The sequence below is a fragment of the Salmo trutta genome, chromosome 11 (genome assembly GCF_901001165.1).
Source record: "Salmo trutta chromosome 11, fSalTru1.1, whole genome shotgun sequence".
Taxonomy (NCBI): Eukaryota; Metazoa; Chordata; class Actinopteri; order Salmoniformes; family Salmonidae; genus Salmo; species Salmo trutta.
In genome coordinates, this window is record NC_042967.1 from 12,719,154 (window position 1) to 12,735,283 (window position 16,130).

Consider the following 16,130-nt stretch of genomic DNA (forward strand, 5'->3'; position numbering starts at 1 on the left):
CAGGCACTGATGACGTGGATGTCAATTAAGGCAGCCCCCCCCCCTATCTTAGAATGCATTCAGTTGTACAACTGACTAGATATCCCCCTTTCCCTTTCCACTCCATGCTGCCTCCCACCAGACTGAAACCAGATGATGTTTAATTCATTACGGAAATGTTCGCCCACTAACTGTTCCCTTAAAGATCTCTCATTTCAATGAATAAATATTCCATAGTAATTTAGAGAATAACGGTGTATGCATTTTAATACTCATTCGTTTGTCTTTTTATACACATTTAGTTGATATGACAAATAGCCTTCTCTGTGTAGCTGAGCACAAGGCATCATTTATTGAGCTTAGCAGCTGTTGCTAAATGAAAAGGGTTACGGTGGCTTATGAATAACACCCAGAGGTATTGCTGTAGGATCATTATCCCCTATAAAGTCATAGACAAATGATCATTCATTTCTGAGCCTTGTTGGTCGTTGTTTCACCTCATACAGTACCTACAAAACTAACTTTTCAGGCTTACTGTAGTCTCTGTTACCTCACGTAGGAATTTGGTTTTGTACGTGACTTGAATTGACTTAGCATAGCTGACAATGTATATAAAAGCGGTTAGAAAAGTGTGGATACAGTACCTTTCCAAGCCAAGCATCTTCACATATTGAACTAGTCTCTACTACCCCCTCCCCTAAAGCCTCCCCTCCCCTCCCCTCCCCTACCCCTCCCCTATCCCTGAAGTCATTCCTGAGACAGCTGGGCTCTGTAAACCACTCCATGTGGACTGCTGCTCTGGGCTTGCGTCTCAAACGGCACCCTATTTCCTAAACAGTGCATAGGGCTCTGGTCAAAACTAGTGCACTATAATAAATAGGGTGCCATTTTGGACACATCCCCTTTCTGGTCTGGAAGACTGTTGAGTGCTGCTAGCTTATTATTCACATGTCATCAGTGGTTTGGCATACCGTTCTGTTTAATAATATTCAGTACAGTTCCTTTATTCCATGACTTATTATTTTACTGGCTTTTACTTTATTGAACTCAAAGGTCTACTGTGAAACCGTTGAACCGTGTTACAGGCTAGCTGTGTATAGTATTGCAGTATGTGGCACGGGGATGGTTAGCGTTACACTGATGTAAAGCTCTCTCTCTCTTTAACGCTCCCTCTCATTCTCTCTCTGTCTCTCTCTCTTCGGGCATCAGCGGAGAAGTTCATCTGAGGACACTAATGGTACTGTTTATGAGTTGACTGGCAAGTCCGTGCTCCAATCAGATGGTTTATATTTTGACTGGCAGTTCCGTGCTCCAATTAGATGGTTTATATTTTGACTGACAGGTCTGTGCTCCAATCAGATGTGACGCCTCCTCCCACCTGCTCTAGCTGGGCTGGGTGCCTCAGGTTGTCTCATATAACAGCATCTGAAACCCAGCCATTTATTAGACTCAGTCCCCGTCTCAGTCCCTCTCAGACAAATGGCATACATGTCCTTCTATCAGACTTACAGTAAACATACATTGATATAATGTATATTTATTACAGTCATGCTATATGCATTTTCACATTTTATAGAGATGTGATGTCCTTTGACTACTCTGAAATATTTTAGATGAATTACAGTCATGCATAATAACCAGTTAATACCCATCATAACAATAAGCATAGTGTTCCAAAATTGCATATTTATCCAAGTTGTACCATACAATGCACACCACTTGTCCCTTTAACGTAAGGTGAGGTGAAATAAGCAATCATGGATTATATCAAAGCAGGCATTATAGCAATCTAATCCATACTAACAACGTTACATAAACTAACAGTAAGTCATTAAGACCACCTCTTAGGTTGTGTTTGACCCACTTCGTTAAGGTTACCTTAATCTCGGTAAACCCAGAACTAAAATCTCGCCAAATTACTGTAGGTCAGATGCTCGTAACATTTATATTTACCTAGTCTGTCCATGAGAAATTCAAGTTACCAAGACACCCAGTGAAAGCAGCTTTTGATCAGGCACCTGTATTAGAGCCAAAAGACACCTATATAATCCATGACGACAGTGCCCTCCCCTTGACCTCATTAACGACTGTCAACGTAATTAGTGAACAAGGCCAGACAGTGACTGACTGAGGGTGCAGAATTTCCTTAAGCCTTTAGTAATTATGCTAGATAATTAAAAGTAATTGTGTCATTAATGGAAGCCAAACCCTTTCCCACCACAGTTGCATTAATTAAATGGTGCAGGCAACAACAGCTGTGGATGATGCATTGATAAAACACTAGGCCTGAATACTATATATTTTTTGCAGATTATAGTAATTGGTTTAGCAACATGAGTAAGTAGGCCAAGTACTAGGGTTACCCCAGGTTCATTCAACTATTGTCTATCCTCTGAATGCTAGTCACCTTAGTAGCAGTCCTGGTTTATTGTATAGGCCTTTTAAACAGTGCTACGTGGATGTAGGCCTACGGCAGGCCTTCTTCGACTTGTCCAGCTCCAGACCCAAATGAGCCTACAGTATCAGTGGTTGGCAGTTATTATTAATTGGTTCATTCTAGTATTGTGTAGCTTAGATGAATGGTAGGCAGTAGTCTTAGTAGCAGTCCTAGACCATTGTATAATAGACCTATGGCAGTGCTGTGCGGCTGTATCGTAACCGTGAGTGCCAGTTAATATCTAGCCAACAGACCAATCGGTTCCTCCGTGTTTCCTCTGTGTCCTTAACTCAACCTGACCTGAGATGACCCATGTAGGTGTGTGTGTGTGTGAGTGTGGAGCCACTCATGCCCTCGTTGCCCCGTGGCACTAAAGGCCTCAATCACCACCCATCTACTTCCTCTTCCAGGCTGATACCTTTGTTCTTTGACATCAATGCAAAGAGGGTTCCGAGCGCTGGGTCGCTGGGTAGGATACACCTTAAGTGTTTAACCAAATAACACCGCCAGGCCAATCAGATGGGCTTTATCAATGTTATCACTGGCCCATTGGTTTGTGGTTGATATGCGCAGGGGCAGTGTTGATACAGTTGTGGTGTGGGGGTAAGTGCGTGTGGGCGGGTGTGTGTACTGTTGATGTGTGTATTGGCGTTGTGACTGTGCTTTGCAGAAAGTTGTATGACTATACCTACTACACAAAGCCAGGTTAAATTGCATAGGTCTATATTATGCTAAATATGCAAGTGTGCCAATTATCCTACACCTACAGTATGCATGTCATTACATAGACTGTTGAATTATTGCATCACAAATAGGGACTAAGCACCGTGGTTGTCGTGGTAAAGCCGGAAGTTCAACCCGTAGGGGGGGGTGTGGTTGCCGGATTAATCTTTAGGATAGGCGGTGAGTCAGGTCAGTCAGGTGACTTTATAAAAAAAGCAAATCCTGCGTACACTGTTGTGACAGACAGGGCAGTTGTGAAATCCAAGAGGGTTGTATATGTGTAGCTATTAGCCCCAGAAACAGGTACTGAAGCACTTTCTGATTTGTTTAATTTGGAAGAGAAGCCACGTTTGTTTTGGTCCGCTGCCGGTAAAATGTTCATTTTCAAAACCGCTCTATAAAAGAACGCTGCTCCTTCCTTCCAAATAGAAATCAATTGTCGTTCATGTTTTTAAATGTATGTCAACTGTAAAGTATTTTGTCTGTAATGTCTTTTTCGTTATGTGTTGGACCCTAGTAAGACTAGCTGTCACCATTGGCGTTGACTAATGGGGATCCTAACAAATAAAATGGAGGTCCAAGAGAATATCGACCACTAGATTAGGCGTGTGTGAGGGGAGGATGGAGAGGTAGGTTAAAGAATGGGGACTATACCTTCATGTTGAAATAAAACCACATTAGAATGGGGACTTGATATAGACTACACCTTCATGTTGAAATAAAACCACATTAGAATGGGGACTTGATATAGACTACACCTTCATGTTGAAATAAAACCATATTAGAATGGGGACTTGATATAGACTATACCGTCATGTTGAAATAAAACCATATTAGAATGGGGACTTGATATAGACTATACCGTCATGTTGAAATAAAACCATATTAGAATGGGGACTTGATATAGACTATACCGTCATGTTGAAATAAAACCACATTAGAATGGGGACTTGATATAGACTATACCGTCATGTTGAAATAAAACCACATTAGAATGGGGACTTGATATAGACTATACCGTCATGTTGAAATAAAACCACATTAGAATGGGGACTTGATATAGACTATACCTTCATGTTGAAATAAAACCACATTAGAATGTCCCGGTGAGAGAATAATGACCATGGAGATATGTAAGGCTGTGAGCCTGCGGTAAAACAACAGAAGTTTGAGATAATAGGGGAGTAGATGGGAAACCCAGATCAACTTGGTTGGTGGGTGCCTATTCCCTCTCTTTGAATACAAAATATATAGTGTGTGTGTGTTTGAATGTCTTCCTCAAGGTGTACCATGAATATAATAGGAACGTGTTGAGAACTTCTATTGAAAATACCACTCTGACAGACGTCGTCGTTGAAAACAAAGTAGTGCTTTTCATTCTGAGCCTGTGTCAAATTCTCCAGCGTTTTTTCATCTGGTGAAAGCCATTTAGGAGCTGACTGCCTTAATCCAACAACAGTCGTAACACAGCTGTATGCAGCCAAGGCGGCCTATGTCAAATGTGTTGGATGTGTGGGTAAAGAAATTGCCTGGCTAGGATAGACATACCACTGGCAGGATTTCTGTTGTCGTCATTGTGTGTGCGTGTGATGCTCAGTAAACACTAAATATAGCCTAGCCTAATGACACAAGTGTCTTAGACAACGCCTCTTCACTCAATGCGGGACAGATATCGGACAACCTATGACCACGAAACAGGAGCCACGGTCTCAAGTTCAGACTAGTTAAATAGGAACTGCTGAAAGGCTGCAGTACCCTATGGCCTAAATCTGAATCTGTGGAGGACATGGGCCTCTCAGACTCTTCTTTCAAGGACGTTCTCAGTATCTGGCAACCTGGGCCAAAAAAAAAAAAAGTTGTTCAAAAGGGTCTCCCATAGGGAGACATAGTAATATCCCCATAGCTGTTTTATGCTCCGGTTGACAGGCAGGGTCCGCTCATAGGCCGGTTGCCAGATTTTGATGCCACAAATGCAGCAAAAAAGGAGACATCAATGGAGTCCATTCAGGAACTCCCTTGGTTGCCATGTAATGTAATGGAGTTCCTCTCTCCTGGAGCTGGTTGAGCACTTACAGTAGTAATGTAGCCGTAGCCCTTTTAAGATGATTGCAGGAGATTTTATATCGTATTAAAGTATAGTATTATAGAAAGGAAACTATGTACAAAATGTGTTTTTGGTATCATGATAAAAAAGTATAATGTTGATTTGATCTGTTCCATGGTATATGAATACATGATGATGTAATAATGGTCCACCATGTACATCAGTGCACATTCTAGGAATGCTTTTATGGAGTACAAATAGAGTCAATGGTTTCTTGGGTTAAATCAAATCCATTTTTATTTGTCACATGCGCCGAATACAACAGGTACACCTTACAGTGAAATGCTTACTCACAAGCCCTTAACCAACAATGCATTTTTTTTAAAATACCCCCAAAAAAGTAAGAGATAAGAATAACATAATTAAAGAGCAGCAGTAAATAACAATAGCGGGGCTATATACAGGGGGTACCGGTACAGAGTCAATGTGCAGGGGCACCGCTGTAGAGGTAATTGAGGTAATATGTACATGTAGGTAGAGTTACTAAAGTGACTATGCATAGATAACAGAGTAGCAGCAGCGTAGAAGAGGGGGGGGGGCAATGCAAATAAAGTCTGGGTAGCCATTTAATTAGATGTTCAGGAGTCTTATGGCTTGGGGGTAGAAGCTGTTTAGAAGGCTTTTGGACCTAGACTTGGTGCTCCGGTACCACTTGTCGTGCGGTAGCAGAGAGAACAGTCTATGACTAGGGCGGCTGGAGTCTTTGACAATTTTTAGGGCCTTCCTCTGACACCGCCTGGTATAGAGGTCCTGGATGGCAGGAGCTTGGCCCCGGTGATGTACTGGGCCGTGCGCACTACCCTCTATAGTGCCTTGAGGTCGGAGACCGAGCAGTTGCCATACCAGGCAGTGATGCAACCAGTCAGGATACTCTTGATGGTGCAGCTGTAAAACCTTTTGAGGATCTGAGGACCCATGCCAAATCTTTTCAGTCTCCTGAGGGGGAATAGGTTTTGTCGTGCCCTCTTCACGACTGTCTTGGTGTGCTTGGACTATGTTAGTTTGTTGGTGATGTGGACGCCAAGGAACTTGAAGCTCTCAACCTGGTCCAATACAGCCCCGTTGATGATAATGGGGGCGTGCTCAGTCCTCCTTTTCTAGTAGTCCACAATCATCTCCTTTGTCTTGATCACGTTGAGGGAGAGGTTGCTATCTTTGCACCACACGGTCAGGTCTCTGACCACTTTCCTATAGGCTGTCTCATCATTGTCAGTGATCAGGCCGCCTCCACTGTTGTGTCATCAGCAAACTTAATGGTGGTGTTGGAGTCGTGCCTGGCAGTGCAGTCATGAGTGAACAGGGAGTACAGGAGGGGGACTGAGCACGCAACCCTGAGGGGCCCTGTGTTGAGGATCAGCGTGGCGGATGTGTTGTTACCTACCCTTACCACCTGGGGGTGGCCCATCAGCCAGTCCAGGATCCAGTTGCAGAGGGAGGTGTTTAGTCCCAGGGTCCTTAGCTTAGTGATGAGCTATGAGGGCACTATGGTGTTGAACGCTGAGCTGTAGTCAATGAATAGCATTCTCACATAGGTGTTCCTTTTGTCCAGGTGTGAAAGGGCAGTGTAGAGTGGAATAGAGATTGCATCATCTGTAGATTCGTTGGTGCGATATGCAAATTGGAGTGGGTCTAGGGTTTCTGGGATAATGGTGTTGATGTGAGCCTTTCAAAGCATTTCATGGCTACATACGTGAGTGCTACGGGTCGGTAGTCATTTAGGCAGGTTACCTTAGTGTTCTTGAGCACAGGGACTATGGTTGAAAATGTCAGTGAAGACACTTGCCAGTTGGTCAGCGCATGCTCGGAGTACACGTCCTGGTAATCCGTCTGGCCCTGAGCCTTGTGAATGTTGACCTGTTTAAAAGGTCTTACTCACATTGGCTACTGAGAGCATGATCACACAGTCTTTCGGTACAGCTGGTGCTCTCATGCATGTTTCAGTGTTACCTGCCTCGAAGCGAGCATAGAAGTTATTTAGCTCATCTGATAGGCTCATGTCACTGGGCAGCTCCCAACTGTGCTTCCCTTTGTAGTCTGTAATAGTTTGCAAGCCCTGCCACATCCGACAACTCACTAGTCCCGTGTGGCTCAGTTGGTAGAGCATGGTGTTTGCAACGCCAGGGTTGTGGGTTCGATTCCCACGGGGGACTAGTACGGATAAAACATTTTTTTATGAAATGTATGCATTCACTACAGTAAGTCGCTCTGGATAAGAGTGTCTGCTAAATGACTAAAATGTAAAATGGAGCCGGTGTAGTACAATTCGATCTTAGTCCTGTATTGATGCTTTGCCTGTTTGATCGTTCGTCAGAGTGCATAGCGGGATTTCTTATAAGCTTCAGAGTTCGAGTCCAGCTCCTTGAAAACAGCAGCTCTACCCTTTAGCTCTGTGCAAATGTTGCATGTAGTCCATGGCTTCTGGTTGGGGTATGTACATACAGGCACTGTGGGGACGACGTCCTTGATGCAATTATTGATAAAGCCAGTGACTGATGTGGTGTACTTAATGCCATCGGATGAATCCCGGAACATATTCCAGTCGGTGCTAGCAAAACAGTCCTGTAGTTTAGCATCTGCTTCATCTGACCACTTTTGTATAGACCGAATCACTGGTGCGTCATGCTTTAATTTTTGCTTGTAAGCAGGAATCAGGAGGATAGAATTATGGTCAGATTTGCCAAATGGAGGGCAAGGGAGAGCTTTGTACACGTCTCTGTGTGTGGAGTAAACGAGGTCTAGAATAGTTTTTTCCCTCTGGTTGCACATTTATCATGCTGATAGAAATTAGGTAAAACTGATTTAAGTTTCCCTGCATTAAAGTCCCAGGCCACTAGGAGCTCCACCTCTGGATGAGCGTTTTCCTGTTAGCTTATGGCGGTATATAGCTCATTGAGTGCGGTTTTAGTGCCAGCATCGGTCTCTGGTGGTATGTAGACAGCTACAACAAATACAGATAAACTCTCTAGGTAGATAGTGTGGTCTACAGGTTGTCATGAGATACTCTACCTCAGGCAACCAAAACCTTGAGACTTCCTCAGATATTGTGCACCAGCTGTTGTTTACATATAGGCTCCCGCCCTGTGTCTTACCAGAGGCTGCTGTTCTATCCTGCCGATAGAGTGTATAACCCGCCACCTGTATGTTCTTAATGTCGTCGTTCAGCCACGACCTCGGTGAAACATAAGATATTACAGTTTTTAATGTCCCGTTGGTAGGATATACGTGCGTTCGTCCCATTTATTTTCCAGCAATTGAACGTTAGCTAGCAAGACGGAAGGCAAAGGCAGATTAGCCACTCCTTCACAAGGCACCCTGATCTTTTTCCGCGAAATCTCAGTTTCCTTCTCCAGCGAAAGCTGGGGATCTGGGCCTGGTCGTGTGTCTGTAGTATCTCCCTCCCGTCCGAGTCAATGAAGAAAAACTCTTTGTCTAATCTGAGGTCAGTAATCGTAGTTCTGATGTCCAAAAGCTCTTTTCGGTTATAAGAGACGGTAGCAGCAACATTATGTACAAAACAAGTCATGAACGACGTGAAAAAACAAAAAATAGCATGGTTGGTTAAGAGCCGATAAGACGGCAGCCTTCCCCTCCGGTGCCATCTTCATATTTATTATAGTGGAGGACTAGGTGATGAATCTGGAAATGGGGAAATCTGTTGGAGTAAGTTGAGTTTCTAAGTATGTGAACGAATATATTCTCTGTAGTGCCGATGAGGATAAACAATATTTGTCCGGTTCATATAAAGTGTACTGGGCTAAATCCCTGGAAAAGGGATTCATCACTTATCAGCAAACACACCTTTTGTAAATGTTGAGAAACATAAAATCCACACTCACCCACCAATACATACAGGAACAAACAAAATACTGTACATGTACACACACACAATTTGGAGTGTGTAACTTTCTGACAATGATTAACAGGATTCATGGGAATGGGCTGGACACTGGATAGAAGGGCTCCAAGACAAGTTTTCCTTTTTTCAGAGTCTGAACCATCCAGTGAGGGGGCGGGAAGAGGGCAGGGGGGGGGTAGCGTTGTGCGTTTCCTGTGTCGCAGTTTACTGTTTTTTAGAGCAAGAAAAATGGGCTTATGTAAGAGTCATGTGATTTAGACAGAAATAGTGGAGGACTGGAGGGAGCGAGACCTAGCTACAGCTGCTGCCTCTCCTCCCATTGCTCCTCTCCTCCCCTCCACTCTTCTCCTCTGCGCCCATCTCCTCCGCTCCACTCTTCTCCTCCGCTCCACTCCTCCGCTCCACTCCTCTGCTCCCATCTCCTCCGCTCCCATCTCCTCCGTTCCACTCCTCCGCTCCCATCTCCTCCGTTCCACTCCTCCGCTCCCATCTCCTCCGTTCCACTCCTCTGCTCCCATCTCCTCCGCTCCACTCCTCTGCTCCCATCTCCTCCGCTCCCATCACCTCCGCTCCCATCACCTCCGCTCCCATCACCTCCGCTCCCATCACCTCCGCTCCCATCACCTCCGCTCCCATCACCTCCGCTCCACTCCTCTGCTCCCATCTCCTCCGCTCCACTCCTCTGCTCCCATCTCCTCCGCTCCCATCTCCTCCACTCCACTCCTCTGCTCCACTCCTCTGCTCCCATCTCCTCCGCTCCTCTGCTCCCATCTCCTCCACTCCACTCCTCTACTCCCATCTCCTCCACTCCACTCCTCTGCTCCCATCTCCTCCACTCTACTCCTCTGCTCCCATCTCCTCCACTCCACTCCTCTGCTCCCATCTCCTCCACTCCACTCCTCTGCTCCCATCTCCTCCACTCCACTCCTCTGCTCCCATCTCCTCCACTCCACTGCTCCCATCTCCTCCACTCCACTGCTCCCATCTCCTCCACTCCACTCCTCTACTCCCATCTCCTCCACCACCCTCCTCTGCTATCCTCTCTCCCCCACTCCACTCCTCTGCTATCCTCTCTCCCCCACTCCACTCCTCTGCTATCCTCTCTCCCCCACTCCACCCTCCTCTGCTATCCTCTCTCCCCCCTCCACTTTCCCTTGGCACAGATCAGACTACACACATACTGTGCAGCTTCACACACACACACACACACACACACACACGGTATGGTCACACATACTGTACATTGACGCACAGTCATGCATGCATGCACACAGAAGGCCAATGCAGCAATACGCTTGCATGCCAACACTCCCACACACATGCTCAGAAACGAGTATGCATGCAGGTACGCACGTAAAGTAGGCACTCACACAAAAACACATGCATGTACCAGTGGAGGCTGCTGAGGGGGAGGATGGCTCATAATAATGGCTGAACTGGAGCAAATGGAATGGCATCAAACACCTGGAAACAATGTGTTTGATGTATTTGATACCATTCCTGATTCCGCTCCAGCCATTACCACGAGCCCGTCCTCCATAATTAACGTCCCACCAACCTCCTGTGGCACGTACGCACACCCCCACTTACGTAGACACTCAGACTTTGTCAACATCAGATGAAATGTAATGAACTAATGTCACTGTATCCTGTTTTCTGGCTTGTACTCTGTGCATCTCGCTTGGCCACTTCCTGTGGCTGTGACACACCATAGTGAAGGTTATCGGGCCATAGCTCGGGTCAGTGTGTGTTTATGACAGTCACGGTGTTTGTGTATGTGTTGCTTCCGTGGTGAGGCGCAGGCGCGCTGAGCTGGCCGTCCCTGGCCTGGGGAACGAACGTGTGTGTGGGCGCGTGTGGTACTCTGAGGCTGGCGGACGTGTAGAGAGGAAAAGAGAGGGGTGAATAGAGGAGAGGAAGAAGAGGAGGAGGAGGAGACGTACAGTGCTGGTCCAGTGGAGCGGAAGCTGGCTCTCTGAAACAGGAGATCATTTGGTTTAGCTATGGGCTAGGCAGGGAGGCAGAGGGGGATTCTCTGCCTGTTAGAGTCACTGTCAGAGACTGGAGCAGCCCAGGCACTAGTCAGAGAGATAGAGACACACACACACACACACACACACACACACACATATACAGGCTGCGCGCAGGCATACACACACAACCGATGCCTCAGCCAACCACACTCGTGTTTAGATATAGTACCCATGTACCATACAGAGGCACCATTAGTGACTATTTATAGTTCTAGTGGAATAATCCTATTTGATGTTATGTGCAGTCAATTCTAAAGCCTACGTTTCTATGGATGTAGTATTCATATCATGAGACCATACTGGCCTGTTGAGGAACTGTATATGTCTGTGTGCAAGAATGGCTTAAGGTATCAAGATTTCTTGGTATTTTAGGTTGTTACAGTATATTATGGAAACACTCCAATGCAATTGAGTACAGATGTAGGATCTTAATTTGAGCCAGTTTTCTACAGCAGGAAAATAATCCCGCCAACAGGATGTCAACGATTATGTTGACTATAATTAATTGACATTTTTGTAGTGGTTGATAAGTTGTTCGTTAGGGAAAATCAAATCTGAAGTGTCAAAGTCTAAATAACTTCAGAAGCATTTTTAAACATTAAGAACACAACGTTTTCCTGCAATAGGGTGATCAAATTAAGATCATACATCTGTAAGTTATCCTATTGTCCTCCATATGTTTCCGCTTCCTGCTGTCTTGTTTCTCAGTGTTTGGCTCACTATTAAACTTCCTGTCTGTGTGTGTTAAGGCCAGCACAACTACCTGTGTGCCGGAAGGAATGACTGTATCATCGACAAGATCCGGAGGAAAAACTGTCCGGCCTGTCGAGTACGGAAGTGTCTCCAAGCCGGGATGAATCTCGGAGGTACGGAATCATAAATGCCAGATATCCTAAATATGAACCTATGCATCTGAAATAACACCCTATTCCAAGGGAATGTGAGCTTTCTAGGACTAAGGGCTATTATTGCTGAACGACCAATCAGATTCCTAGTCTGATCATAGGCAGGTTCAATGGCAGGAACCTGTGAAATATGTCGGTGCCCCGACTAGTCGTAGAACCGTAAAAACAAAGTTAAGAGCGTTAGTGTGTGGAGTCAAATTGTTAAATCGGTGCTACTTTGAGACGTTCTGTATCATTACAGAATACACAGCCAAGTACAGTTTGCAGGCCAATATTAACGTGTGATACAGAGTTTGGATACTGCCAGGGAACCAAAATAGACTTGCTTATACAGCAAAAAAGGTTTTCCATTTTACCGCTATTGCAATATACAGAACAAATGTTTTCCTTACTGTACTTTGTCAAAGGTGGACAGTCTCCAAATCCTGATTCACTTCCTAACATACTTTCCCTCAGTTACAATGTCCCTGGAGAAAGGCAGAAAACAGTTCTGTTAGGATATCTTGAGCACTACTACATTTGACAAACAGAAATCAAAGTGCCGATATAATATTTTATTTGATTTAACCTTTAACTAGGCAAGTAAGTTAAGAACAAATTCTTATTTTACAATGACGGCCTACCCCAGCCACACCCTCCCCTAACGATGCTGGGCCAATTGTGCACCGCCCTATAGAATGGTGAAAATGACACTTAGCTTCCAAAAGTCCAACAATTACCAAACTCAGCTTGAATATTTGTAGCTACTTCAGTACGTACACTGTTCATCATTTGATTTTGTAAAAGAAGGACTTCACACACACAAAAAAGACAGACAATAATGAAGTCATTACAGAGACAAAGTATGTTTGGATACAATGTCATTACATGTAAAGTAAAATGAGAAAGTTACTCTGTCAACAGAACATCTTTTGAAACACTGCAATGCAGAAACATCATGATAAGTTCTACTTTAAGTTAGAGCGTCATTCTCTCTTCCTCCCTACAGCGCGGAAGTCTAAGAAGCTAGGCAAGCTGAAGGGTGTGAACGAAGACTCGACCCCCACAAAGGAGGGGGGGCAGACGTGCCCTGGATCTGGAGGTGGAGGGGGGTACTTGTCCTCGGGAGAGAAGGAGCTGAGCACCAGCCACACTAACGCCCTGGTGCCCCACGGCCCTGGAGGTGGGCTGGTGACCCCTTACCTGCCCCCCTCCATCTGCAGCGTGTTGGAGCTGATTGAGCCAGAGGTGGTGTTTGCGGGCTACGACAACACCCAGCCTGACACCACCGACCACCTGCTGTCCAGCCTCAACCAGCTGGCTGGGAAACAGATGATCCGCGTGGTCAAGTGGGCCAAAGTACTTCCAGGTTAGAGTGAGATACAGCATCTTCCTTTTTTTTTCCTAATATTTTTGATGGCTTTGGTGAAAGAGGCCAAACTACTTCCAGGTTAGACAGACATGGGGGTTCTGGATGGGATTGGGCGGTACGGATGTAAGGAAGAGTGGCTTCCTTTCCTATACAGTAATATCTTTGATGGGGACATCTGAAAGAGATAAATGTCTAGAGTCAACTTGATCCTATTCCGTTCTAAATGCTTGGGGGCAGAGACATGGGTAAATCTCTTGAGTGGGCGTATTGGCTGTAAGGAGAAATCACTATCATGTATTTTATACTCTGGGGATATATTTACATTTGCGTCTTCTGAATATATTCGGCAGTAATTTTCCCGATCTCGTTAGGAAATTATTCCGCAATGCTTTAATGAGATTAGCGATAGCATCCTATTTAAAGTAAAAATGTAATCAAGATTTAAGATTTGGAAACAGAGCTAATTTACATTCATCAGCCTTTTATAAATAATGTAAATCGAACTCGTTTACGCAACATTTTACTTTAATATACCATTTTTTTTTTAAAGAGGTGAGTAAGTTCCTCAGTTGGTGAAATATTCAAAAGATGCCTTATAGGCTTACAGTCACAGGTACCTCTTTGATGCTGTTTAATTCGCTGTATTGCAAATATTTGATACCTCTTCCAGGGTGTCTGCTTGCCGTATCCGGACGTATAAATAGAAAGACAGACACAGTAGGTGGAAACCAGCCCCTCTCTCTCCCCTTTCCTTCTCTCTCTCCGAGTCTCTCTCTGACTTTGAAAGTTCCACTGCATTCAGTTTACATTTGGACTTAGCTCTGCTAATAAAGCTCAGAAGCTCAACTCCAGAAGACTCGCACTAATAAGGCAGACTGCTTTGCGCTACATGGCTGCTGTAGACTATAACCAAGCCTTCTACTGGACAGCACAGTGCCACAGTACACAGGAAGCCTAGTATATGCTGTGAGCAGCATCCTGTACTGTAGTCACTGTAAACACTATTGACTTGTGTCTTCAGTCTTCAAGCACTTTGATGGGCGACCCAAAAGTTAATCTTTTAATAGGCATCTTAGACCCAGCTATAGATTCTTCCAGGGAGCACCATTGATGTACAGTAAGCCAGTTATTTGAATCAAGAGCTTTGAGTCCTTTTTAAAAAAGCCACAGGCATAGCCAGCAATACAGCCCACACACTGATTCAACAATGAATTGATACCGTGACACATCGCGGGCTTGGCAGCGGTTGCATGGCTGACGACTGACATGCAAAGCCTGGAATAGTACCTAAGCTCTGATAAGTCACTTTCAGTTGCAGCATTCGCATCCTCGTTGGGACTATGCATTATAAAATGAGGAAGAGTTTATATGTAATGTTCTGTATAAAGTTAGAGGGCGAGATTGGCAACTTTCCCGTTAGTCTATTTAAGGGCCCACATAGACAACAGGCCAATAATTAGAAGCCTTGGGGGATTTTGCGTAAAACAATACCGGGCGAATACTCTGCAGCGGTTTGTTCATGTCTGAACAAATATTGGTGGTGCTAGGCACCTTGCCATTTGTGTATACAGTACACACACACACACGAGAGAGAGAGAGAGGGGAAAGATTGGGTGAATGGCTCATGGGTTGTTGTACCTGTGTCTCTAGTATGTCACTGGTCCTGCATTCACTACTGTACTCAATTTAAGACTCATTACCTCTCACCGTTTCCCATCAGCCCCCTCGATTCAATTCAATAGCCTTCATTAACAGTGGACTTCAGGTACTTTCATTGCCAAATCAAACATGCAGGAACACATCACATCAATAATGGTCTCTCTCTCCCAGGTTTCCGGGGCCTGCCCATAGAGGACCAAATCACCCTGATCCAGTACTCTTGGATGTGTCTGTCCTCCTTCAGTCTCAGCTGGAGGTCCTACAAACACACCAACGGACAGATGCTCTACTTCGCCCCCGACCTCGTCTTCAACGAGTAAGTCTGTCTACCACCGACATAGTCGTCTCGCACGCCACACTTTACAGATATGCAGTATTCAGAAAAAAAACTTAGAGCCCGAACAAAGCCAAACGGCAAGTCCATAATTCCTCCTACTTCTCTCAGTGACGACGGGCTTGAAAAAACTGCTCAGTGTCTTCTGACTGATAGTCGGATAACCCTGCTCCCTAAAGCAAAGGCTTTTGTACCTCTAAACAGCTCCTCGATCCCCAGAGCACAGTTGATCAGAGCGGAGCGGGGAGTCAATGGGGCGTGTGATCCGCTCTAATATATTTGAACAGGAGAACAGGAGGAGGAAATGTATATGGGGCAGCTGTGTATTGGAGCTGTGGTGCATGACTGGTGCATTGAAGTGGAGGGTAATGGTATGGGACCTGGACAGGGCCAGGGCAGAGGGAGAATACTGGCCCCTACAGGTGGCTGGGAAAAGTGCATCAAGCCCAGATGGCATGGAATTGATAGTTGGCTTATTTGATTTTGTAAAAGAAGAACTTCACACACACACACACACACACACACACACAAAAAAAGACAGACAATAATGAAGTCATTGCAGAGACCAAGTATGTTTGGATACAATGTCATTACATGTAAAGTAAAATGAGAAAGTTACTTTCTATCATTTAACTAATTGCATCAATGATCATAAAGTTACCTACAGTAGATGTCTTCCTAAGCATGTGCTGCTGATACATATTCAAAGAACTTCTGAAACACCTGTGTGTGACGCAGTCACAGTGGAA

General features: G+C 44.9%; 1 protein-coding gene across 3 annotated transcripts in view; it reads left to right on the forward strand.

Annotated features, from left to right (window-relative positions):
• The window catches only part of LOC115202228 (mineralocorticoid receptor), an 89,762-nt gene that overhangs the window by 59,650 nt on the left and 13,982 nt on the right, over positions 1-16,130 (forward strand). For all 3 annotated transcript variants that reach the window (XM_029766212.1, XM_029766213.1, XM_029766215.1), the window contains exons 4-6: positions 11,882-11,998; positions 13,026-13,385; positions 15,219-15,363. In XM_029766212.1, coding sequence (XP_029622072.1) covers positions 11,882-11,998; positions 13,026-13,385; positions 15,219-15,363 — 622 coding nt within the window. The remainder of the gene's footprint in view (positions 1-11,881; positions 11,999-13,025; positions 13,386-15,218; positions 15,364-16,130) is intronic.